The following is a 27,781-nucleotide window of genomic DNA, read 5'->3' on the forward strand; positions in this document are numbered from 1 at the left end:
CTCCGACACTTCTCCTGACACACCGACACTTCTCCTGACACACCGACACACCGACACATCTGACACTCCGACACTTCTCCTGACACACCGACACATCTGACACTCCGACACTTCTCCTGACACATTGACACTTCTACTGACACACCGACACTTCTCCTCACACACCGACACTTCTCCTGACACACCGACACATCTGACACTCCGACACATCTGACACTCCGACACTTCTCCTGACACATTGACACTTCTCCTGACACACCGACACTTCTTCTGACACACCGACACATCCGGCACACCGACACTTCCCCTGACACACCGACACTTCTCCTGACACTCCGACACTTCTCCTGACACATTGACACTTCTCCTGACACACCGACACTTCTTCTGACACACCGACACATCTGGCACACCGACACTTCCCCTGACACACCGACACTTCTCCTGACACACCGACACTTCTCCTCACACACCGACACGTCTCCTCACACACAGACACTTCTCCTGACACACCGACACTTCTGACACACCGACACTTCTGACACACCGACACTTCTCCTGACATATCGACACTTCTGACACACCGATACTTCTCCTGACACACCGATACTTCTCCTGACACACCGACACTTCTCCTGACAGACCGACACTTCTGACACTTATACACTTCTCCTGACACACCGACACTTCTCCTGACAGACCGACACTTCTCCTGACAGACCGACACTTCTTCTGACAGACCGACACTTATCCTGACACACCGACACTTCTCCTGACATATCGACACTTCTGACACACCGATACTTCTCCTGACACACCGATACTTCTCCTGACACACCGACACTTCTCCTGACAGACCGACACTTCTGACACTTATACACTTCTCCTGACACACCGACACTTCTCCTGACAGACCGACGCTTCTCCTGACAGACCGACACTTCTCCTGACACACCGACACTTCTCCTGACAGACCGACACTTCTCCTGACAGACCGACACTTCTCCTGACACACCGACACTTCTCCTGACAGACCGACACTTCTGACACTTATACACTTCTCCTGACACACCGACACTTCTCCTGACACACGGACACTTCTCCTGACAGACCGACACTTCTGACACTTATACACTTCTCCTGACAGACCGACATTTCTCCTGACACACCGACACATCTGACACTCTGACACGTCTCCTGACACACCGACACTTCTCCTGACACACTGACACTTCTCCTGACACACCGACACTTCTCCTGAGATAGACTGCTATTTTCCTTCGTACCTAGAAAAAAAGAGATGCCGGCTTCTAATGAAACTTGTCTAGCCAAGAATGTAAAAATTTGAGGTTGACATTGCATGTTAAGATGTTGTGACATAAATGTTTGTACATGGACATTTGCAGAATACTAGAGGACTGACTCACCGCAGGCACCGATCATGGAGGCACTATTCATAAAACACAATTTTCATTTGAAGCACATTTGAAGACATTATATAGATATACACACACATATTTATTTATGCCAGTCCTGTAGAGTAAGCTAAGACATTGACATCTGAGTTTGGGAATATTAGTTCCCCAGAGTCACGGCATTAAGTGATCCATTCCTTCGTTGAACATGTTGAGTGCAGCAGCTACGCCGCTATGATAAGATCACGTCATGTTATTTCTGCACTTGAACTGCTGACAGAAGGATAATTGTGTTCTGATCAGTCAAAAAAATCTAATCTTAAAATGTGCTGATGTGGCCACCTGTCTGCTTCCATTACAGTGCCTACGTCGTCATATAATGGCTTTGAGTCAGCTGTTGCAAGGGCGTTTCGGTCAGCCACGGAAGAGCAGATATGTCTTGTAGCTACAGTCCGTCTTGTCACTCCACAGTTTCTGAAGGTGAGTACAATAAGATGTTTATTCTATGAATGTGTGGGGGTGGGGCCAAGGCGCTTTGTGACCGCAGGCACCACCTCCTTACCGTTAGCTCAGTTTAGAATGAAGCAGTGGTGCATCTACATGACATATTCACTGCTGTCATTAAAGGGAACCTGCCACCAGATTTGGGGCCTATAAGCTGCGGCCACCACCAGTGGGCTCTTATATACAGCATTCTAACATGCTGTATATAAGAGCCCAGGCCACTGTGTGGAGCGTAAAAATCACTTTATAATACTTACCTAAACGGTCGGTATGGTGCAGACTGGTCAAATGGTTGGCTCTGTTCTTTGGGTGCGGCGTCTCCTCTTTCGGCCATCTTTATCCTCCTTCTTCTGAAGTCTGGGTGCATGATGCGTCCTACGTCATGCACACATGCTGGCATTGAGGTCCTGCGCAGGCGCATTACAACACTTTGATCTGCCCTGCTCATGGCAGATCAAACTGCGCATGCGCAGGACCTCAATGCCATCACGTGTACATGATGTAGGACGCATCATGCACCCAAACTTCAGAAGAAGGAGGACGAAGATGGCCGAAAGAGGAGACGCAGGTACCGGAGAACAGAGACACCCATCTGACCAATCTGCACCGTACCGACCGTTTAGGTAAGTATTATAAAGTCATTTTTATGTTCTACATGTTAGAATGCTGTATATAAGAGCCCACTGGTGGTGGCCGCAGCTTATAGTCACTAAATCTGCCGACAGGTTCCTTTTAACGTCATATCCTGCGGGCCGGAGGGCATACACATATACACTGACTGCCAGAGTGCTCAATACATAGTAGTAGTGATAGGACACAATGCCCTTCAACGTTTTAGGCCTCTTACATTATATCCTCCTTTTTCATATTTCCCTTTTGCTTTTATGAAACTTTTTGTTGTAACTTTAGAATCTGCTGCGATTACAATTATCTGTGTTGCTACCAAAGAATCCATGTAATGTTGTCTGTGTCTTCCTATGTTCCAGGAGTTGTGCAATGTAGAAGAGCCTTGTGAAGAATTTACATCCAGGCACAGTTTAGAGTGGAAATTCCTCTTTTTAGACCACAGGTAAATTTTCCATGGTGTAACGTTACCTTTACCATCAGGAAACAGGGAGTGTGGGGTGCATGCGCTTTCCAAAGTTCCCGCCCTACGGGTCCTCCTACAGATCTGCAGGCCGATTAGCTGTTGTCACCAAAAAAAGTTACTGTAACTCCATCCAATGTTCTGTTGGCTCAGCATTGCCTAAAGGGGACCTGACCGCGCCAACTAGCATTCATCGAGAGAGTGCTTCTTCACAGAGGGACAGGGAGCCATAATTCCAGCTGTTTCTACCTGTAATGCTTTTCATGTTATTTATTAGGGATGATTGAATACTTCGATTATTCGTCTTCGCGAATATTTTCCGAATACCTCGCCGCTATTCGCCTATTCAATGCGCAATGTACAGTGCCTACAAGTAGTATTCAACCCCCTGCAGATTTAGCAGGTTTGATAAGATGCAAATAAGTTAGAGCCTGCAAACTTCAAACAAGAGCAGGATTTATTAACAGATGCATAAATCTTACAAACCAACAAGTTATGTTGCTCAGTTAAATTTTAATAAATTTTCAACATAAAAGTGTGGGTCAATTATTATTCAACCCCTAGGTTTAATATTTTGTGGAATAACCCTTGTTTGCAATTACAGCTAATAATCGTCTTTTATAAGACCTGATCAGGCCGGCACAGGTCTCTGGAGTTATCTTGGCCCACTCCTCCATGCAGATCTTCTCCAAGTTATCTAGGTTCTTTGGGTGTCTCATGTGGACTTTAATCTTGAGCTCCTTCCACAAGTTTTCAATTGGGTTAAGGTCAGGAGACTGACTAGGCCACTGCAACACCTTGATTTTTTCCCTCTTGAACCAGGCCTTGGTTTTCTTGGCTGTGTGCTTTGGGTCGTTGTCTTATTGGAAGATGAAATGACGACCCATCTTAAGATCCTTGATGGAGGAGCGGAGGTTCTTGGCCAAAATCTCCAGGTAGGCCGTGCTATCCATCTTCCCATGGATGCGGACCAGACGGCCAGGCCCCTTGGCTGAGAAACAGCCCCACAGCATGATGCTGCCACCACCATGCTTGACTGTAGGGATGGTATTCTTGGGGTCGTATGCAGTGCCATCCAGTCTCCAAACGTCACGTGTGTGGTTGGCACCAAAGATCTCGATCTTGGTCTCATCAGACCAGAGAACCTTGAATCAGTCTGTCTCAGAGTCCTCCAAGTGATCATGAGCAAACTGTAGACGAGCCTTGACATGACGCTTTGAAAGTAAAGGTACCTTACGGGCTCGTCTGGAACGGAGACCATTGCGGTGGAGTACGTTACTTATGGTATTGACTGAAACCAATGTCCCCACTGCCATGAGATCTTCCCGGAGATCCTTCCTTGTTGTCCTTGGGTTAGCCTTGACTCTTCGGACAAGCCTGGCCTCGGCACGGGTGGAAACATTCAAAGGCTGTCCAGGCCGTGGAAGGCTAACAGTAGTTCCATAAGCCTTCCACTTCCGGATGATGCTCCCAACAGTGGAGACAGGTAGGCCCAACTCCTTGGAAAGGGTTTTGTACCCCTTGCCAGCCTTGTGACCCTCCACGATCTTGTCTCTGATGGCCTTGGAATGCTCCTTTGTCTTTCCCATGTTGACCAAGTATGAGTGCTGTTCACAAGTTTGGGGAGGGTCTTAATTAGTCAGAAAAGGCTGGAAAAAGAGATAATTAATCCAAACATGTGAAGCTCATTGTTCTTTGTGCCTGAAATACTTCTTAATACTTTAGGGGAACCAAACAGAATTCTTGTGGTTTGAGGGGTTGAATAATAAATGACCCTCTGAATAAACTTTTCACAATTTAAAAAAAAAATAAAAAAAGAAATAACATTCTTTTTTGCTGCAGTGCATTTCACACTTCCAGGCTGGTCTACAGTCCAAATGTCACAATGCCAAGTTAATTCCGAATGAGTAAACCTGCTAAATCTGCAGGGGGTTGAATACTACTTGTAGGCACTGTACGTCTATGGGAAGCCCGAATAGTTCCGAATAGTTGTTATTCGCGTTTCCGATAGACTTCCATTGCGCATCAAATATTTGTGAATAGTCGAATAGCAGCGAGGTATTCGGAAAATATTCGCGAAGCCGAATAATCGAAGTATTCGATCATCCCTATTATTTATCCCTTCTGATAAAAAAAACATCTGAAAAATAGACTAAACTAAATGTGGTAGCATAATCAAATGTTCCCGAGGGCCAAAAGTACCTTAATTCTACAGTGTTTCAGCTGTCGCTAGATCTCTTAGGCCATTTCAGATGTGTGATTGCGGAAATTGTTCTGTGGTGCGCAGCAACCTCAAATTTATTATATATTTCACTTTAATTTTGGAAAATGCTATATAAGACGTAGGGTCCTACATTTCTGGATTCTTCATAAAATACATCTTAAAGAGGTGGTCCACTACAAAGCATAGTGGCCACATCAATGTAAAGCTGTGACAGAAGGCTTTTTCTGAAAACCTTTTGTTGTCAATTCTGCCTGTGAGTGGCGCTATCGCTGTCCACTCATCCCTATCACATGGCCCAGGCTGCACTGAGCTCTGATGTCCGGTGATGTCACTTCAACTCCCGGTATTGGAAGTTGACCTGGCATCACCGAGGTGGGTCCGAGTCTCCCTAAGTGACTGGGCTGTGGGCAGGAGTTTCACCGCACATCACAGCCCAGCATTGCGCGTGCTTGCGGCGCTCTGCGGTGAAGGAGAGAACACTCGAGATGCAGGGCTGTGTAGAGCAATGAAACTCCGTCCACAGCCCAGTCACTCACGGAGACTTGGTGATGCCGGGTCAACTATCAATAACGGAAGGTGACATGACATCACCAGACATCTGAAGTCCCTGCAGCCCGGGTCACGTGATTGGGGTGAGTGGACAGCGATAGCGCCGCTCACAGACCGAATCGACAACAGAAGGTATTTAGAAAAAGCCTTCTGTCACAGCTTTACATCCATGTGGCCACTTTGCTTTGTAGTGGACCACCTCTTTAAAGCATGATTCTTGCATTATTTTTTTTTTATTGCACCGCTGGAGTGGTGCTCTAAATCTAAGTCCCCTGATCCCCGTCCTAGGGTACGGTTCCACCTGCACATAGCTTATGATGCGAGAGCATCAGAAGCGATATGCTAATGACCCTCTACTGCGAGCGTCAGCAGAGGGTCACGTGACTGTGAGGCGATCTTGCGATTGTATCACAGCTGCGGAGGAGAGAGAGTGAGCACTTTCTTCCCAAATCCTCCGTGGCCTGTCTCTGCGTACATTGCACTGCGCTTGGATGACATGCAAATGCAGTGCGATGTTTCACAGGCTCCCATAGACTTGTATGTTGGTGCGTGAGCCGAGAATCGCTGCCAAACACAGCGTGCTGTGATTCATTTCTCAGACCAATGTGGCATGAGAACTTAATCACAGATGGACACTGTCTCATGGTTTTGCATTGGTGTAAGTGCAGTCCGATGTTTTTTTACAGATTGTACTCGTCCGTACAAAATGCAAGTGGAACTGTACCCTCATACTCACCCTCCACTCCACTCCACTCCAGCAATTTGTGATCTGTCGGCAGCTTCAGTATTTCATGGAGCACGCCAGAGGTTACAACTCAATACAAGTCTATGAGAGCCTCATTCTGGTTCTCATAGAGTTGTACTGAGCATTTGTGACGTAACTTCTGACTTCCCGCCAGTCAGAAGTTACGGTCAGAAGATGGCACCGTGGGACCAGAGCAGTGCCGAAAAAGGGTGAAAACGCCGGGGGGAGGGGACTTAGATTTAAAGTGCCACTTTAGCGCTGAAAAAAAAACAACAAAATGCTGTAGTGGTGCTTTAAGTACTTGCCTATAGCATACTGTCCACTTTCACATCCATTCTCACAGTAACTTGGAAGTGTGTGAAAGAAATAATCCGGCTGTAGATTGAATTACTGACTAGCCACAGGGTTTAGCCTTTGGTTTGGGATTAGAAAGGGGATTAAGTCCTGTGCGATTTGCCTGTATAAACCATATACAGCTGGGATTCTTCTTCATGAAATACTGTATGTTTTGTGTTTTGTTTTTGTGTCTGGGCTCAAGTCTGTGAACTTCAGTGAGTTTGTAAGTAGCTGACGATCTACAATGCAGCGACAAAGTTAGTTTCTTCTACTACAAAAGGGAGTCTAATGACTCGTGTAAAGACTAATGGATCCCTGAATTCGGGAAATTCACATATTTCAGCATGAATTCAATGTGATATTTGAAATGTGCATACTGGATTGAAAGGGTTATTCTCCATCATAATAAATGATTGAAATTCTAATGTGCTTGTAAAAACTAGCAATATTACAATTTACTTGCAATGGTAAATGCACAAACTGCAATTTATTAGTGGTGGTCAGTCTTCTAGGCAAACAATGTAGCGCTTACAAGCTCTTTGCAATAGAGCTTGCAGCTTTGCTCTGAAGCTGTGCAGATTGCTAGGTCGAGACGACTTCAGTGCCTCTATAGTGTTCTGATGCTATAGAGGCAACGTTACTGCTGCTCACAATTCTTCCCATGCCACTAATCTGTGCTTTGAATCAATCTGGAATGAACCACTCCCCAGTAAGCATAAAGTCACATGTTGCGGAACAGTGTGTTCCTGAAAAATAAGGTTAAGAAAACACTTTAAAGGGAATCTGTTAGCAGGTTTTTGCTGCCTCATCTGAGAGCAGCATGTTGTACGCAAAGAGGCCCTGAATCCAACAATGTATTACTTAGATTACTGGGTGCAGCCATTCTGACACAATCAAAGTTTTTAGTTTTATCCATGCAGCAGAGCTGAGAAAGCTCTATCGCCCACGCCAGGCTCTCTATGTACGTTTTTATAGACAGCTGCTCACAAAGAAGGCATGCCAGACTTGCACTCACATGCTGCTTTGTTGGAGTAATGATAAGCTACTGAAGCTAAAACAAACATAGCAGGTAAACCACAAGACACATTGTGATAAGAGACGCATGGCTGAAATCTCTGTGTTAACCTTTACAGCATTCGGTCTTTAGATTACATAGCAAAAACCTGCTGACAGATTCTCCTTAATGCTTCACAGGGGCATTGCTGGTGAAAGGCACATGCCCAGGTACTGAGATTGGGAAGGGGGGGTGAAAGAAAGGCAATCTGCAGCACCGTGCTCATCCATGGTGTGACAGCAGACTAACTCTGTTTAGGATACTCTGAGCCATTAATGCTGTTAGCTTTGGTCAGCCTTGTGAGTTGTGCCTGTGTCTCCCGTGCTAACAGTCATATTTTCCACCATTATTGTTTTCTTAAAGTTAACCTTTGTTTTCTTTGGATGTCCAGCAACCACGTCTGTGTCCATTAACATCACTCTTCTTATTTCAGGGCTCCGCCGATCATCGGCTATTTACCCTTTGAAGTGCTGGGGACGTCAGGGTATGATTACTACCACGCAGATGACCTAGAGCTCCTAGCGAGGTGCCATGTTCATTGTGAGTCATTACTTTGTTTCTTAAAATTCTAATATTTCATTTTGAAAACGAGAAGATGTTGATTTATGGTGTTTTCTCAAAGTACGCTTATCAAATGTCGGGCACTGCCGAGTAATTATGCCTTCTAGATATTAATGACCCCCTCACCCGCCCCACCACTCTCCACCACTACAATATCAGTTATCATTAGCATTTCTATAGCCATTTCCACCCCAAACTAATGGACTATGTCAGATGGATACATTGGGTAAGAAAAACAAAAGAATCACAACCTATTCTGTTACATTAGTTATGTTCACACTTGAGTTTTTGTCTTAATGATGGAAGTCCCATGCTCTATCGTCCTTTTAGCATAAAGAAAAATAATACTGTATGTAGTTCTTGTAAATACAACTTTACTATTTCACTTTTAATGGTCAAATGTACGACAAAAAAAATATAGTTTTGCCTTGTATGTGACGTAGAGACATCTGAATACTTTGTCTGCTGTATGAAATAATATGTATAGCTGCTATATTATGCAATACTCCAAGGAACTTAAAGGGGTTGTCTCAAGATCCTGTCTTCAGGAGCTTTCTGTGTGCCAGTGTCTGTGTCTGTGTAAAATTTCGTGATTGTAAATGCGACGGTGCGGATTACTTTAGCGGACATACATACACACAGACACACATACACTCAGCTTTATATATTAGATTACACCTACTACACAATGGGATAGGATCTTGGAGATGGGAATAACCCGTTAATACACAAGGTTATGAAAAGTGCAAGAGCCTGTAGTCTCATTACCACCCTGTGCACGTTTCATTCACATCATCATGAAACCTATAATGCATCAAACTCTCTTTCCATAGTGGTGCTAAAACATAATGTGAACCTAGCCCTATCCTCTTGCTCTGCAGACTGGCATGTCCGTGCCAGGGGGCTATTTATAAAGTGAAGGAATGCTGCGACAAATCCCAAGTGTTTAGTAGGATGCATGAAGATCAGCGCTGCAGCCACTCAGTGTACACGGCATCCGCTTCTGTTTAATGTCTTCTGACAATGAATCTCTTTCCAAGAACGATTCCATTTCAATTATTTTTCAATACGTTTTATACAAGCTCTGCAGGCGCCTGCCAGATCTCACCAACCAAAGCCCCATTAATTCTACATGAGTTCTGACAAGAGGAGATGACCCCAAGAAAATCAATAGAAATTAAGCCCTTGTGTAAAATCTATAGGAAAGTACATGCAGGCTGAGATATAACTATGGGATTGCTATAATCGCTCATTTTTGTATTATATGATGATTTCATATTATCAATAAATTATTGACCACGTGGTGGGAGAGGATGAGCTGTGACAGCGCAATAAAGAGATTAGCAAAAAATACATAAATCATTTCTGCCATTTGTAGCTTACTGTTGCCTTTAGTAAAAGATGGTGACAACAAATATGGACACCCAGCTCTAATGGCAGCAATATAGGGGGTCAAACAGGTTTCTGACACTGTGATAAAAAAGAATCTCCCAGATTTGCATGGCTGCTTCCATTTAAAAACAGCACCTCTCATGCTCACAGGTTGTGTGCGGTACTGCAGGACAACCCTATACACTGTAATCATGCTAATCTGCAATACCAGGTATAACCTGTGAATAAGGGTGGCACTGTTTGTGAAAGAAATACACCTCTAAAACCTCCTTAAAGAGTAATTGCACACTTAGAAAACTTTTGACATGTCATACTGGCATGGGTGAAGCTTTGTTCACTGGTGGCTAAACTGGAGAGCTGCTTTCTTAAAAGACTGAAGATAGACACTGTCATGGGTGAGCTAGGCTAGCTGGGAAGACCTGAACTGGCCCTAATGCTGTGATCAAGCGCTGACCCTCATCCCAGAGGTACACTTAAGGGTAGTGAGGTCTGGTCTGCCAGCGTGTCCCTGTCTCCTATTGACTATTCAAAGACTGAAGATTGTCAATGAGCTAGGCTAGCTGGGAAGACCTGGACTGGCCCTAAGAAGGTCATCCCTGCACTGACCCTCATCCCAGCGGTACACCTAAGGGTAGTGAGGTCTGGGCCCCCAGCGTGTCCCTGTCTCCTATTGACTATTCAAAGACTGAAGATTGTCGATGAGCTAGGCTAGCTGGGAAGACCTGAACTGGCCCTAAGACTGGGATCCCTGTGCTGACCTTCATTCCAGAGATACACTCTGGGTAGTGAGGTCTGGGCTCCCAGCGTGTCCATGACTCCTATTTATTACTCAAAAACTGAAGATTGCCACTGTCACAGGTGAACTAGTCTAGCTGGGGACACCTGAACTGGCCCTAAGACTTTGATCCCTGCGCTGACCCTCAACACAGAGGTACACTCTGGGTAGTGAGGTCTGGGCCCCCAGCGTGTCCCTGTCTCCTATTCACGCCCTAAATTAACCCCCCATACCCTCCCTCCCTCGGGGTGGGAAGAACACATCAAGATAACTCCTCTCCCAAAAAGACATGGACAGGGAGGAGAACTGAAACTCATTCACTCTGCAAACAACCACAAAGGGAAGACAATAAAGGCAAAGGAGGAAATAAAATATAAGGGCGTAAGTAACACACACCAAGGGACAATTCCACGCCACACAACCAACAGATTGCTGGTCACCAAAAGAGAATGGCCAAGGGCACCGGATATTCGCAAGACTAGGAGCAGATGCTATCTTCGGCGATCTCCTTACAAACTCCCCAGCCTTAAATAGGGAGAGACCAGCTGTAGATAGTAATCAGAAGAGTTGCACACTGCTCAAAGAAGGATTAACTCCTGCACGGCTGTAAGTAGTGGACACAACTCAGCCGACGCCCGGCATAGCTAAGCATTTAAGGGAAACCAGGTTGCCTGTCGTACTCTGCAGTGTGCACAGAGTTCGATGCTATTGCTGTAATCAGCGAGTGCGGGTCCGGACAGCGCATGACAGCCACATAGTAAAGTAAATGAGGAGAACAATGTATGAGTATTTACAATCCAGCTATCCATAATAAATGAATATGCAATTTAGAATGTTGCAGAGCTATGTTTGTCATGTAGTCATACTGTGCAGCTCTATCTGGGCGTAGAGGTAATCCTTCTGTGTATTCCCATGATAAATAATTCAGCACTAAGGAGTTGATTAGTAATTTACACCTGTAGTACATAGATTGTACAGCTTCTAAGAATTTTGTAAAGTTACTTAATAATATGTCTTAGGTTTTTCCATTGTCTCTGATCCATTTTATGCTATGTTTTAATACAGTTCTCCGCACGATTCTTGGCTCTAGTGTCCTTTATGCGTCTGTCGCTGATTATTTTGTTTTTCCTTTATTGTCTATTAGTGATGCAATATGGGAAGGGAAAGTCCTGTTACTACAGGTTTCTAACCAAAGGCCAGCAGTGGATCTGGCTGCAGACGCAGTACTACATCACCTATCATCAGTGGAATTCCAAGCCGGAGTTTATTGTGTGTACACACACTGTCGTTAGGTAAGAATTCCTCATCTTGTTGTGAAGAGCAGTTTAGTTTAGGAACAGAACAGCGCCGCAGAACCCGATCCAGTGCCAAAACCTCCCAGCTGTTTGGCCTCGCGCTTTTCCTATTATTCGGTTCTGTCTTGAATGATTTCTGAAGATTTGAGAGATAATCTCAAGATGAAAATCTCTGTTGTTTCAGACAAAAGTCATACGTCCCCATGGCAAAAATTAGAATAGGCGCCATTCCCCACTGACAGCATCAATATATGGATTACTTTCTATTAAAGTCAAAGCTTATTCTGGAATTTGATATTGATAGGCTATTATGGAGAAAGTTCATCAATATCATATCAGTGGGGTGTGACTTCCAACTCCCTTACTAATCAGCTAACAATGACTGGTTCCCTGCATAGTTTACCTTGTACTTAACTGAAAGGGAATCTGTCAGCAGGTTTTTGCTATGTAATCTGATAGCATCATAATGTAGGGGCAGAGATCCTGATTCCAGCGATGTATAACTTAGTTGTCATGGGGGTGTATGGATGGAACAAGGGCTCCTAGGTTGACCCTAGGACTGGGACCCCTGTACTGTCCCTTATCCCGATGGTAGACTTGATAGTAGGCAAGGTCGAGTCTCCAACGTGGCCCTGTCTCCTGTACAAGCCCTGATACTATTTTCCCCCACTCAAAGAGCAGGTCAGAGACCCAGTTACCAATACTCCACAAATAGTCACAGACTAGGATAAACGAAAATTCGTGCACACTGCACTCAAACACAAAGAGGAGACAATATGTGAACTGGGGAGTAAAGCAAAAGGGGTAGGAGATAAGTACACAACTAGAGGACACACACACCAGTGAACCACAGACTGATGATCACCATACACAGGATAACACCAGGAACCAGGAAGCAAAAAGCTATATCCAGCACTCTGCCCCAGAATCCAGAACCTTATAAAGGCTGGAGATGGTGATCAGCAGCCTGAGCTCCCAACCGCTGATCACAGGCCAGCAGAACTTAACTCCTTCTGTACTGGAGAGCAGCGAAGCCAGAACTAGCCGACGTCCATGGCAGGCTGTGCAACTGAAGAATCCCTGCAGCTTGTCAGACTTTGCAGTGTGAACAGAGTCCGATACCGCCATGACACCCAGCGAATGTAACGCAGAACACCGCACAACATTAGTTTACTGGGTGCAGCAGTGAGAGAGATTTAGCAGAGCTCAGTTGTTAAACTGTGTATAACTACATCAACACCACTGATTGGCAGCTCTCTGCATAGATTGTATGTTGGCAGAGAGCTGCTAATCAATGGAGGGGATGTGGCTGGACCACGAGGCACCAGCCCAGTAGTCCTCTAGTGATAATTTCCTACTGATAAAGCAAAAAGACAGCATAGTAATTGGCACATCACTGAGATCAGGGACTTTGAATCATGCTGTTCTCAGATTACATATCAAAAACCTGCTGACATATCCCTTTTAAATGGGACTGAACAGCAAGGATGGAAATCAATCTTATCTTTCCTATTTTTATAATTGTAATGTATCCATGAAAATCACATGATATACAGATGGTAACCCATATTTGATCCATTTTTGGTGCACCCATTGACTTATAATGGGCGAGTCTGATCCAGAATACTCATCAAAATTGTGCCTGTAACAATTTTTTACACGCAGAATGCCAGTTAGTGTATAAAACCTACAACATTGACTTGCGTTGGTCAGTGTGCTGTCTCCATGTTTTCATATGGACAGCACACGGACGGAGCCCTGGTATTGACTGTGTATTGTGTATATTAAGGGTATGCCCTCAGTATCCTGGAAACCACCTTTAATGTTCAACCGTACTTGGAGTCATGGTTTTCACTAATAGACCTCGAAGGCTTTTCATCATTTATAGCTGCAATACTGTTATGCCAAATTTTTCAATCTTATAAAGAAGGTTTGTTTGATAAATTTGTCTAAAACATATGGAAAATCCAGTTTGGAGTAAAAATCAGAAAAGTTACTAACCCACAGAAGAAAACTTGAAAAAACCCCTCAGATTGATGATTTAAAGTACATTTAAAATTCACTAGCTGAGAGGTTTTCATGCCAAAAAACCTGCAGACATCCGATGATGAATTGGGTCCCAAATCCCTTTGCTTCTCTTCTTATAGCATTCAGTCACCTCTAGGGGGAGCTCAACGCAATTGGTTTCATACAGTTATACAATGCGAGTAGATGTATCATTTATATGCACTGAGCTCCCCCCAGTGGCAGATGCAGGGAAATGCTGCCGAGGAATCAGTGTAGTCAACGGTCCACTTCCATTAAAAGACTCATAGAAGTCTACGTAATGTCCAATACTGGTTTTGACACTGGATTATAGAGTGAGTTTGTGATATAATATCATTTACCGGTTCACGTTGGCTGCTGTTCTTCAGGAAAATGTGCAGAAATCATTAGTACAAATATAAGGAACAGTGAGGCACAATCGGCACTGTTAGAGACCAGGCAGACACAGGCAAATCATGCTCCAGATTCTAGCAATTTTTTTTACTCCATTGCTGGAGTCACAGTTACACAGCTCAGTATTACCGAATAATGTCCTCCTTGCTGTTGAAACACAAGAGCAGGAACTTCTCTTGTCTCTAGGTTTACTGTGTATAGAGATATTATAACAGCTACTGGTCTCCTGCCACCAGCTCAGAGACAACTTAAAGGGGTTTTCCCACAAACAATTTTAATGTAAAAAATAATTTTAATCAATAGATCTTGGAATAATAATAATTTCCACAATTGGATGTGATTAAAAATAATGTTCCTGTGCTGAGATAATCTTATATATGTGCCCCTACTATGTACTGTGTAATGGCTGTGTCTGACCATAGAGGGACATGGTCTGATCATACCACAGCTCCTGGACCAGGGAGGAAGTAAAAAAGTATACTTTTTACTAGACTAGAAGCAATGGGATGAAACTGATGGGGAGGAGACACAGATTAGATAAGAAAACGTTTTGACAGTGAGGGTGATCAACGAGTGGAACAGGCTGCCGCGAGAGGTTGTGAGTTCTCCTTCAATGGAAGTCTTTAAAAAGAGGTTGGACGGACATCTGTCTGGGATGATTTAGTGAATCCTGCTTTGAGCAGGGGGTTGGACTAGATGACCCGGGAGGTCCATTCCAACTCTAATATTCTATGATTCTATGGTTCTATACAGATATTATAACATGGGATCATAGCTGATTCTTTTTGTGAGGTAAAACATAATCGATGTGTTTGACCGTACAGGGATATATCTTCTGATCATACCACGTCTCCTTGCCTGGGGAAGAAGTAAAAAAGTATAAAGATATAACAGCACGGGATCATAGCTGATTTTTTTTGTGAGGTAAAACATAATCGGTGTGTCTGACCAGACAGGGACATGGTCTGATCATACCACATCTTCTGGGCTGGGGAGAAAGTAAAAAAGTATAAAGACATAACAGCACGGGATCATAGCTGATTTTTTTTGTGAGTAATCGGTGTGTCTGACCGTACAGGGACATGGTCTGATCATACCACATCTCCTGGGCCGGGGAGAAAGTAAAAAAAAGTATACAGATATTATAGCATGGGATCATAGCTGATTCTTTTTGTGAGGTAAAACATAATAGGTGTCTGACCGTACAGGGACATGGTCTAATCATACCACATCTCCTAGGCTGGGGAAGAAGTAAAAAAGTATAAAGACATCACAGCATGGGATCATAGCTGATTTTTTTTGTGAGGTAAAACATTTCCCTGCCTGTTTTTAAAAAATGTTTAGCCTTACAGAAAGACTAATTTGTGATCCTGTGCTGTAATGTCTGTATACTTTATTACTTCCTTCCCGGCTCAAGAGATGTGGTATGATCCCTGTTTGGTCAGACACAGCCATTACACAGTACATAGCAGGGACACATATATAAGATTATCTCAGCACAGGAACATTTTTATAAAAAAAACACATCCAGTTATGGATATTATTATTATTATTCCAAGATCTATTCATTAAATGTACTTTGTTTGTGAGGAAAACCCCTTTAAAAAATGAAAACCATCCTGACCACATGGTGAGGAAACGAGTGCAAAACAAATTACAGTACTAGAGCATAAAAGCTTTCATACATCCAAAGGACTGAATCTATATGAGCAGAGCATGATCCAGGCAGTCTTTCAGTTTTTGTAGATTTCCTTTGAAAAAAGTTTCCATTGACTGACAGCAAGCAGATATCTAAAAGGGTTATTCTTAAAAAAAGAACCAAACAAACGAGTTATTCTATATACATAAGATCAGGAACAACTTGCTGATCGCTGGGGAACCAACTATGCCAAGATCAGGACTCTAGAACCATGAAAATTAGGCTTTGCTGCCCCGTTCTGAATAGGGCAGAGGTGCACATGCTCCGCCTCCACTTCATTCATTGTCTTTGGGACTGACAAGGGCAGCCCTCAGCTGTTTCTGACAGTCCCATAGACAATGAATGAAGTGAAGGTTGAGCATGGGCACCTCTGCCCCATTCAGAGCTCTGTTCTCGATGTTCCTCAGCCTTGATCTCAGGATTTTTGGGGTTTCAGCGTTTTTTCTTCCAGCAATCAGCAAGTTATCCTCTATCCCTTAGATAGTATATAACTTTTTTTGGGTGGAGTAAACCTTTTTAATGGTGAGGAATTTAAACATGATGTACCTTACATAACTTTTTTTATTCTATTTTACGATGATTAAACTATGTCAATATAAATCGTCCTCTAATTAATCAAAAGTGACCAGATTACCATAATTGATAAAAAACTTTGAAAACCCAGGGACTTAGGGAGAGCCAGAGGCTTTATAGGGAATCTGTCACCAGGTTAATGTCCCTTAATCTGAGAGTAGCATAATGTAGAGACAGAGACCCTGATTCCAGTGATGTGTCAGTTACTGGGCTAATTAGTGTCATTTTGATAAAATCACTGTTTAATCAGCAGGAGATTATCATTACGGGACTACTTAGAGTGCTGCCATGTAGTCCAGCATATTCATGAGCTCTGTATAACTGCTAGATCTGCAGCAGAGAAAACAGATTTTATCAAACTGAGAGCAAACAGCTCAGTAAGTGACACATCACTGGAATCAGGGTCTCTGTCTCTACATTATTCTGCTCTCATATTGCAAAGCAAAAGATTCCCTTTAAGCCATTTTCTGAGGATCCCAGCACCCAGGCATTAAATTTGTAAACATTTACGTTCCTCCAGTTATATTACTGTATATAAAGCAGTTTGGTTGCAATACATAGGTGAGATCATGAGCGTGGACAATGCACAGCGACATGCAGACAGGTGTTGTACTGTCATTAAATTGCAAAAATTTGGTTTGGCAAGTAGAGCCAGATATTAACCCTTGAAAAACCCCTATACATGCCCATATAGCTGTATGAAGATGTGCAACTATCAGCCAGCTTTACATCAGGTGTATAGCGCCCTCTAATGGCTGTAATATTATAGAAAACGAATATGCTTTTCTATTGTGTGATAGTGTATGGACGCTAGCAAAAAGATTTACCTATAGGTTATATAATTTAATGAATGGAATCCCATTAGTCCATCCGTCCTGCATGAAATCAGCCAAGCCCAAATTGTATAGGAGAAGTAGTGGATATGTGTATCAATGCATGTCAGTCTAAACATCATACACCTGTCCTATAACATTATCATATCATCTACAGCTATGCTGAAGTCCGAGCAGAGCGGAGGAGAGACCTGGGCCTGGAGGAGTCTGCACTGGAAATTGCAGATTCATCATTAAAGGTAGTGTGCTCAGTGGTGACTTACATTTATGATCAGCCGTGTGAATACTTATGTCATTGATTTCTCTTTAATACCTACTGAACTTTTAAGGAATGATAAAAGTGTTCCATTACCTGTGCCTATGGTATAATAGGACACGGCTGAGATAACGTCCCATAACTCACGTTCGTAATGTAGCTGTGACGAGCTGACACCAAACATAGAATTCAGCAACATTTTAATGTCCACACACAACCCCAAATCACCTCTATGGTTCTATTGAATGGACTTAATCAACTTGGGACTTAAGTTTCCATCTGTAAAACCTCAGGAATGTCTGGATATAATATGATCCCAAAATATGAATTTGGTTGGGGTGCGTGTGTCACGCTTGCCACGTGTGGCAAGTATGGCAAGGGACACTCAGACCTAGGTGCGTCTGATGCACAATAAAAGCACAACGAAGGGGACACCTGGGGACACAATAACAGCAGGAGGCCCTGGAACTAGTGAGAGGGGTAGGTGGGACACCTCCTATCTTCACCTGCACTATCCCTACTCTTCTAGCCAGTTCCTATTCTGTCTCTGCAACTGTCGCCGAACAGGAACCTGAGACCCTAAGAAGACCCTGCTTATGCCCTGGCTAGTGAGGGGCAGGTGAGGTTCGCTAGACCCCACCACTGCACTAACAAGATGTAAGGTAAGGTAAGACAAATAAGGGGGAAAAGCCACAAAAAGGATAAAGCCTGAGAGCAGGAAACCTTCACAGTAGAAATTTCCTCCAAGGCGGCCAGAGAACAATTGAGTTTGTATCTTCAGCAAGGAATGTTGGGAAGACACTTCTATTTAAACCTGAAGGGGCATGGGTACAAAGCAGTTGCAGCTGAAACACTCAGCCAGGAACTGCTGGACAACAAAACTGACATTAACTCCTCATGTACTTAAAAAAATTAAACCACGTTTAAATGAAGAGTCCCAGATGGAAATGAGGGATCCCAACTCAGAATTCATCACTAGTCTCCAAAAATAGAGAGGTGACAGTGATGATATGATATGCTGATAATTGATTTAATCCTGTCTTCAAGGGAATCTGTCAGCAAGATTTCACATCCCAACCTACTGCACACCATATCAGACTCCTTTGCTTGAAGCCTCACAGCATAAAGGCGGTCAGTCAGGCAGGAGGAGGAGGGCTGAGCAGGGAATAGAGCTGGAGTGACAGAGGCTTCAGATCTACTAAAGCTCTTCAGCCTCATTTGCATATCAATTCAAACATTGATTTCTCCGTAACAGAGGAACGGACCGGCCACGTAAAGTTATTCTTAGACTTGTCTTTGAAAGAGCTACATCCACATATAAATAATTTGGTGTGTGAAATTCTGATGGTAGATTCCTGTTAAAAACATATTAGTGCATTTTTTGTCAATTTATAATTGATTAACTATATTTAAGGACTACCTGCAATTCCTTGTATGGTCCAACCACCTTGATACAGAGGCTGGCTGGGGCTACACTTCCATTTTGGCTGCAACACCGGTCGCGTGGCTAATAATCCCCGCATGCCACCGCCATATCTCAGCCAAATACACATGATTGAGGATTTATTGAGACCCATAAGTATGGCAGCCTAGACCAGCAAGTGCCCAAAAAATCCAACCAGTTAAAACTTTTTGTGACTTGCTTATTGCGGTAACATGTTGCAATACAACCCTAGTCATTTACATTATGCATACAGGAATCTTTGGCTGCCCAACCGGTATCGCAGCCAAAGTTACCGGGTAGTCCCAGCCTGAATGTTACTCATTACTCATTGGAGGTTTCTGATAAAAATTAAGATTATTTTTGTTGGATACTGTAAGAAAATTCAGATCACCAAGTGCTGAATGGGGTGAATTATACAACAGATCACTTGTATTTTACTATTTATCTGCAGTGAATTAATAACTATTGTGTCTTCTCTTCCAAATCCAGATCCAAAATACCTATCTTGATATTCAGCAATGTACAAATAACCAGGAGCCGAGCAGGGAAGGAATGTCTGTCTCATCACACAGCTCCCGCAGATCGTCCCACACCGCCCTGTCTGACTCTGCTTGTATGTATGCTCCTGCATATTTTGGTATATTTATTAAACTTAAATTTATTATCATATGTATGCTTTAAGTTAGTGTCATGATGACTCTGGGATAGCAGGGAACAGGGGCTCCTAAGCTGTCCCTCATGTTAGGCGGCCCTATGCTTTCCCTGTTCTCAGGCATACTCCTAATGGTGGAGATGCCTGAGTCTCCTTCCTGACCCTGCTCCTGAATAGTCCTGATCTGACTCCCCTTCCCCAGGAAGGGATGGGACAGAAGTGTAATGAAAATTACAGTTCTAAACAGGCGAGGGAAAATCAAAACTCTGTCACACAGCAGGCACACACACTGGATAAGATAATAAGGGATTCAGGAGGAAACACAGGAGAAAGAAGGAAGCTAAAAAACAACAAGGGAAAACTCCACAACTGCAACAAACAAATAAGCACAACTTTCACCAGACAGTCTGGGGCACTAAACCTCACAGGCCAGCATAGAAGCTATAGCTGGCATGTGTTGAAGATTTCATCCAGCTTAAATAGAAAGTAGGGAGATGTGATTGGCCTTCCCACAACATGTGATCAAAGGAGCCTAACAAGCAGACTATCAGAAATTAACTCTTGCTAGCCTGCCTATGAATCAGCACACAGCAGGTGGATGCCTGAGTCTGCCTGTGTTGATCCCAGACACCAGAGAAACCATTGGTCGGAGTATCAGAATCTGCAATGTGAACAGAGCCTGACGCCGTCACAACAGTCGGTGAAGTTTGTGCAAAACTCCGTGTGACAGCTGTTGCATTGCCAGTTCTATTGCAGTGTACATATATATTTATATTATTCATATATTGCTCCTAATGTTACTTTCTAATATGTTTTAGCCACATCGTCCATGAGACCCACAGAAGCCAGTACTCCTTCTAGACACTCGATGACTCTGAACCAGCAAGACATGCCCCAAATCAGAATGGCACCCAATGCAAACCAGGTATATATCTATCTATATATATGTGTGACTGTAACCATGCATGGCAGTGAGTACATGTGCTAACCCTATTCCTTGAACTCCTGTATAATTGTATTAATAATATTGCCTTTGTCTTTCTCTAGTCGGTGGTAACTTCTCAAGCTTCCACTGAGCATATATCCCAGCATCATGTTACTCAGTCAACTATGTCACCGCAGCAAGCAATCTTGGTAAATATAAAGATACAATGTAGCCAAAAGATTAGGATCATTCCTTTGCACCGAGACATTGTAGACAATTTATAGATGTTCATTCTAGTGCAAAAATGTTGAAGTAACAACACTTAATCCAATGTTATTTATTTTATTAGTCTGTGACCTATGGGCACTCTGCATCGCATCATGTTGCCTTCATGTACCACTATTTCATTATAGCATTGCTTCTATGAGAGAATACCTGTCATACAGCATATCATGCTCCATGTCTCAGGATCATTTTTCTCCTGGATTTTGCATAACTTCAATGCAATAAGATGTTTAGTTTGCGCCCATAACAGTCTATGGGCACCTTATTCCATATCCTGGATCCATAATATGGCCATAACTTTTCAACTTGTCCTGCACATCACATTTCAGATTACAGTACCCTTACACTACCCATAGAAATATTAATTGTTCAAGCAATAAGGCCATAAGTAGTGATGAGCAAGCACTACCATGATCGGGTGCTCGGTATTCGGAGGCTGCGACGAGCTGTAGTCATTTACCGAGTATAATGGAAACCAATGGAAAACTCGAGCTTTGTTCAGAAGATGTTCCAGAAAAATGCTTGAGTTTCCCATTGACTTCCATTATACTCGGTACACGAGTCGCATTGGAGCGACCTAATGCTCGGTCGAGTAACAAGCAGTGCAAGAATGGTCGCCCATCATTATACATGAGGAATAACTAACTATATTTATGCCAATTATATTACTTGTAATCTGCATTTTTAGCAATTTTCCCCTTTGTACTATAAGCCTCTCTCTTGTTGCTCCTTTCTCCGTACAGATTCCCCCCCCCTCCTTCCTCCTGAAGACAGATTTGTAGACAGATTTGAGCAGTTTTTGAGCGTCAATAAAGGGTCCAGGGAAAGGGGCATATTCTCAACAAGATAGATTAGAAAGTTTCTTATCGTCTCAGTATTGTTGTTAATTAGTAAAAAAAAATAAAAGTAAACATGTAGTTACTATTTAAGAATGATACCAGGTACATTTTACGCACAGGTAATTATTTTATGTTCAATTAAAATTAACCACTTGCAGAAAAAAAAGTGAAAAAATGTACAAAAACATTTATAATATTAAAAAATAGGTGTATAAGTATAGATAAAATCAAAAAGACAAAATCAACAAAAGATATCAAGAGGTTAATATAACATATAATATATCAATTAAATACAGAAAAATATACATCCATGATACTCAGCCTGACTCATTTATCTTTGGGAGCTTCTATTGTATCTTACAACACCCGGTAAGATAGACTCATCCTCTGGAAGCTTCTGCAGCCAAATCTGATCTCAGCATTTCTTTGTCGAACACAAATTTCTATACCTGCTCATAATATACATAAAGTATATAAAGAACATTTAAAAAATAACTCTAAATACAAATATACATCCATTATACACAGCCTTCCTGATTTTATCTTTGGGAGCTATTGTTGCACCTTACAAGACCCAGATTTCTTCTAAAATAGACTTAAGGGGGCTTTACACGGTAGCGATATCGCTAGCAATTTGTAGCGATAGCGAGCGTGTAAGTACCCGCCCCCGTCGCGCATGCGATTGTTTGTGATCGCTGCCGTAGCAAACATTATCGCTACGGCAGCGTCACACATACTTACCTGGTCGGCGGTGTCGCTGTGACTGCCGAACAATCCCTCCTTCAAGGGGGAGGGATGTTCGGCATCACAGCGACGTCACCGCAACGTCACTAAGCGGCCGCCCAATCAAAGCAGAGGGGCGGAGATGAGCAGGACGTAACATCCCGCCCACCTCCTTCCTTCCTCATTATGGCCGGCGGCAGGTAAGGAGACGTTCCTCGCTCCTGCGTGTCACACATAGCGATGTGTGCTGCCGCATGAGCGATGAACCACCTGGATAAGCAACCCTTACCGATTTTTGAGTTTGGGACGACCTCTCCATGGTGAACGATTTTCACCATTTTTGAGGTCGCTTAAGGTCGCTGGTCAGTGTCACACGCTGCGATATTGTTAATGACGCCGGATGTGCGTCACTAACGACGTGACCCCGACGATAAAACATTAACGATATCGTAGCGTGTAAAGCCCCCTTTATTCTCTGGAAGCTTCTGCAGCCTCATCTGATTTGAACAGTTCTTTGTCTAACACAAACTTATATAAATATGTGATATATATATATATATATATATATATATGATATACACATAGTATATAGAGAAAATATAGAGATTAAATACTAATACACCTCCATTATACTCAGCCTTCCTGATATTATCTTTGGCAGCTACTGTTGCATCTTACAAGACCCAGTTTTCATCTAAGGTAGACTTATCCTCTGGAAGCTTCTGATCTCAACATTTCTTTGCGTAACACAAATTTATATCCTCCCCATGATATACATGAACTATATAAAGAAAACATGAAAAAATAGATCTAAATACAAATGCACATCCATTATACACAGCATCCATGATTTTATTTGGGCGACATCTGTTATATGTTACTTCACCCACATTTACACTAAGTAGACTTGCCATCTTTGCCCTTCTGCCGCCGATTCTGTTGTAAACTGTTCTTTGTCTACACTTATTTTTATGCCCTTTATGATTCTGTGTTCTTTGTACTTTGTCTGACCAGTCATTTGGTTTTATCAGTCTGCAGACGTCCTGAGCTAAACACTTTAGGTTGGTTTCACACATCCGGCATTTCGCCGCTTTGCCGGATCCGTCACACTCCAGTACAGTGTAATACAGTACAAGAATGTCCATTTTCCTGGATCAGCTTCTTACATATTATTTAAAAATTAAAACCAGCAAATCTACCTCTTACTATACAATATTCACTTAACAACTTTCATTTTGTTCTATAGCCGGTTTGTCATTACCCCAGTCACCTAGGAATGGTGACACAACTGAAGGAACAACTGGAAGAGAGGACGCGGATATTACAGGCAGACATCAAAACACAACAGCAAGAACTAGATGTCTTAAAGGAACAGCTACAGCTAGTGCAAGACTCCAATTTACAGGTATCAAACATAAGGTCTATGTCAATGACATGGGTTAAATCCATGATTATTACCAGATAGTACCAGATAGTAGAATTGATGATACCTCTCTAAAATGTAAAGAAAACAGGTCACCTTGAGAAACGCTGTGATATGGGGTTAATCTATAAATAAATAGCACGCAAACTCTGTCTGGTTGACTTAAGGCCTCATTACACGCTACGACATCGCTCAAGCGATCTCGTTGGGGCCACGGATTTTGTGACGCACATCCGGCCGCTTTAGCGATGTCGTTGCGTGTGACACCTATGAGCGATTTTGAATCGTCGCAAAAACGTTCAAAATTGCTAATCGGTGACATGCACCCCTATTCCAAATTTTCGTTGCTGCTGTGTGTACGATGTAGTTTGTCGTTCTTGCGGCAGCACACATCGCTATGTGTGACACCGCAGGAACGAGGAACCTCACCTTACCTGCGGTCGCCGGCAATGCGGAAGGAAAGAGGTGGGCGGGATGTTCGTCCGCTTCTATTGGGCGCCCGCTTAGTGACGTCGCTGTGACGCTGAACGAACCACTCCCTTAGAAAGGAGGTGGTTCGCCGGTCACAGCGACGTCGCTAGGCAGGTAAGCAGTGTGACGGGTCTGAGCGATGTTGTGCGCCACGGGCAGCGATTTGCCCGTGTCGCACAACCGATGGGGGCAGGTACGCATGTTAGCAATATCGGTAACGATATTGCAGCGTGTAAAGCGGCCTTTAATGAGAGCAGCATCAGAGAGAAAATTAAGTTTTATCTTCCCTGCAGTTTCTTGCTTTTAGTCAATGGGGAGGTGCAGACAGTGGTTACCAATCACCACTCGTGTGCTGTAACTACTGCCTGGCACTTTGATTCACAATTTGCTCTGCATGCTACTTTCCTGGAGATTAACTTTATATCTGTAGGTAAATAGCATTTTTCAAAGACAACCTATTCCCTTCAAGGCAGTGTTTCCCAACTCCAGTCCTCATGGCCCACCAGCAGTGCATGTTTTCTGGATTTCCTTAGTATTGAACAGGTGTTGAAGTCATCACCTGTGCAGGAGATTAAATTATCACAATTGCAATAGTAGAGAAATCCTGCAAACATGCATTGTTGGTGGGCCATGAGGACTGCAGTTGGGGAACTCTGCTTAAAGGGGTTGTCTCATCTACTTAAATTGGTAAATTTTCAAAGGCAAGTTTGCAATTTAGTTCATCTTAAAAAAAATACTCTCCTTTCTAAAAAAATCATATTTTAAAAATGTTATAGTTTACTCCTCATTTCTTTGGATACCGACCACATCTGCAGTCCATCAGTGGTCGTCAGCTTCCAAAGCAAGGAGGGCAAAGTTTGAAAGCTCTTTGCTTTAGAGCTTGGAAGCGTTGCTCTGAAACCAAATGGATCATTAGATCCTGTTAGCTTCAGTGACCCACTCTTCTCTGATGTGGCAAAGTCAATGTTGCCTCTACTTGCGCACAGTTTTGGCCAATCTTGTCCAAGCTGTCAATCATCAGGAGAGCACTGTTACCCTGGGAAGCAAGGGAGCAGTGGGATCCTGAAGATAGGAGGCTCTGATGTCCGTATATCGGAGATGTGGTGATCGTGTGAGGATTGCAGCTTTATTAATTCTTTCAGCACCATGTTGGTGTTGACTTTGTTCAAGTAACAACAAAATAGTAATATTGCCATAGAGGAAAGGGATATATGGATAAATCTGCTCTGCTGCCAGTCAAGAAGATATCCAATGGAGATGATGATGTTGAACAAAAGAGCAGTTTTATTAATCTACGCGTTTCAGAATTCAACAAATTCCTTCACTAGGAAAGAAAACGCAATAGATATTTTATTTTATCTCATTGCATTTGAATGGTTATGTGTTATATTAAGAAAATTAAATTTCTCCTTTGTCTGTTTTTTAGCAGATGTTTATGCAGCAACCAATATCAATGGGATTTAATAATGTACAGCAGTCTGATTCACGGAGGGTCTCACGCCAGCCGGGAGTAGTGGCCAGGCAAGGCATGGAAATGGGAAAGAAGTCTCAGTCCATGATGAGTTCCAAACGCTTTTGTGGATCTCAGATATCCTCCACTCAACAGTATGTTACACCAAATCAGGTACCCAACTACTTCTTGCACATCCAACCTGATGTCGACTATTTATGTTGACACTTTTGACATTCAACCGCTTTGGTCATAGAGGGGGGGTCTTGGCTACGAAAGTCCTCATGATAGGATATATGGAGGTGAGCCAGTTGTACATTGTTGCAAGGCAATGCTTTTGAGGTTGCAGGCTTATGATCAGTATCCCAACTATGATAACATTTGCTGGAATGAGGTTTTTGTGTTTGGATGTAGGGATGTATTAATTGAAATAGTTCCTATTTGTAATTATTATTTTACCTATTTTTAAAAAGGACATTTACCGTAACTAAATTTTTCATGTTGAACTGGACACACAATATTATAGTGGCTGCAGAGTGGAATAAAATAAAATGCTTTTATTTTTTTTTAATTTTTTTTTTTGCCTCTCCATTGCAGAGATATTAGCAATCAATGTATTTGGCACCTAATGAGTTAATTTTCTTTAAAGGCCGCTTCACACGCTGCGATCTCGCTAGCGAGATCGCTAACGTGCGTATCCGCCCCCATCGTTTGTGCGTCACGGGCAAATCGCTGCCTGTGGCGCACAAAATCGCGCGGACCCGTCACAGTACTTACCTGCCTAGCGACGTCACTGTGACCGGCAAACCGCCTCCTTTCTAAGGGGGCGGTTCGTTCGGCGTCACAGCGACATCACTAAGCGGCCGCTCAATAGAAGCGGAGGGGCAGAGATAAGCGGGACGAACATCCCGCCCACCTCCTTCCTTCCTCATTGCTGGCGGCCGCAGGTAAGGAGAGGTTCCTCGTTCCTGCGGAGTCATACATAGCGATGTGTGCTGCCGCAGGAGCGACTAACAACATCGTACCTGCAGCTGCAACGATAATTGGGAATAGGGGGGCATGTCACCGATTAGCGATTGATCGCTGATAGGTGTCACACGCAACGACATCGCTAACGCGGCCGGATGTGCGTCACAAATTCCGTTTCCGTGACCCCAACGACATCGCTTTAGTGATGTCGTAGCGTGTAAAGCGGCCTTTAGTCCAAGTGGGTGTTATCAGTATAGACTTCACTGGGGGGTGTGTACTTTTTCTTCCTATAGGACACTAACCAATCATAAGCAGGCAGCAGCACACAGCAGAAATGGAACACGTCTCCATTGTAGCTTAGAGCAGGTTTTTCAGTATATGAGGTATAACGACAGAAAGTCCTGACCTTCTGGTCTAACTTCCTGCATGATTAGAAAGAGTTCTATGGAGATGAGTCTGTTTTGTTCACAGCTACTTGAATTGGCAGAGTGATGACAAGTTGATGTGAGCACAGCAGACATAAGTGTAAAGGCTGCTTTACACGGTACGACCGATTGTGCAATTTCACAATCGATCGTACCCGCCCCCGTCCTTTTTGCGTCACGGGCAAATCGCTGCCCGTGGCACACAAAGTCGGTAACCCCCGTCACACATACCTCTCGTGTGACCACGCTGTGGGCGGCGAACGTCCACTTCCTGGAGTGGGAGGGACGTGCGGCGTCACAGCGACGTCACACGGCCGCCGGCCAATAGAAGCGGAGGGGCGGAGATGAGCAGGATGTAAACATCCCGCCCACCTCCTTCCTTCCACATAGAGCCGGCGGCTGACGCGGGAGGCAGGTACGCGATGTTCATCACTCCCA

The 27,781-nt window shown here is 43.4% G+C and overlaps 1 protein-coding gene across 3 annotated transcripts in view; it reads left to right on the forward strand.

The window, feature by feature from the left end:
• Positions 1-27,781, forward strand: part of PASD1 (PAS domain containing repressor 1) — a 203,922-nt gene that overhangs the window by 159,693 nt on the left and 16,448 nt on the right. For 2 of the 3 annotated variants that reach the window (XM_075323813.1, XM_075323814.1), the window contains exons 9-18: positions 1,777-1,895; positions 2,906-2,988; positions 8,348-8,454; positions 11,787-11,934; positions 17,639-17,720; positions 19,671-19,794; positions 20,652-20,758; positions 20,881-20,967; positions 23,852-24,010; positions 25,926-26,123. In XM_075323813.1, the coding sequence (XP_075179928.1) occupies positions 1,777-1,895; positions 2,906-2,988; positions 8,348-8,454; positions 11,787-11,934; positions 17,639-17,720; positions 19,671-19,794; positions 20,652-20,758; positions 20,881-20,967; positions 23,852-24,010; positions 25,926-26,123 (1,214 nt within the window). The remainder of the gene's footprint in view (positions 1-1,776; positions 1,896-2,905; positions 2,989-8,347; positions 8,455-11,786; positions 11,935-17,638; positions 17,721-19,670; positions 19,795-20,651; positions 20,759-20,880; positions 20,968-23,851; positions 24,011-25,925; positions 26,124-27,781) is intronic. The other variant, XM_075323815.1, reaches the window with a different exon arrangement.

The sequence above is a fragment of the Anomaloglossus baeobatrachus genome, chromosome 9 (genome assembly GCF_048569485.1).
Source record: "Anomaloglossus baeobatrachus isolate aAnoBae1 chromosome 9, aAnoBae1.hap1, whole genome shotgun sequence".
Classification (NCBI taxonomy): domain Eukaryota; kingdom Metazoa; phylum Chordata; class Amphibia; order Anura; family Aromobatidae; genus Anomaloglossus; species Anomaloglossus baeobatrachus.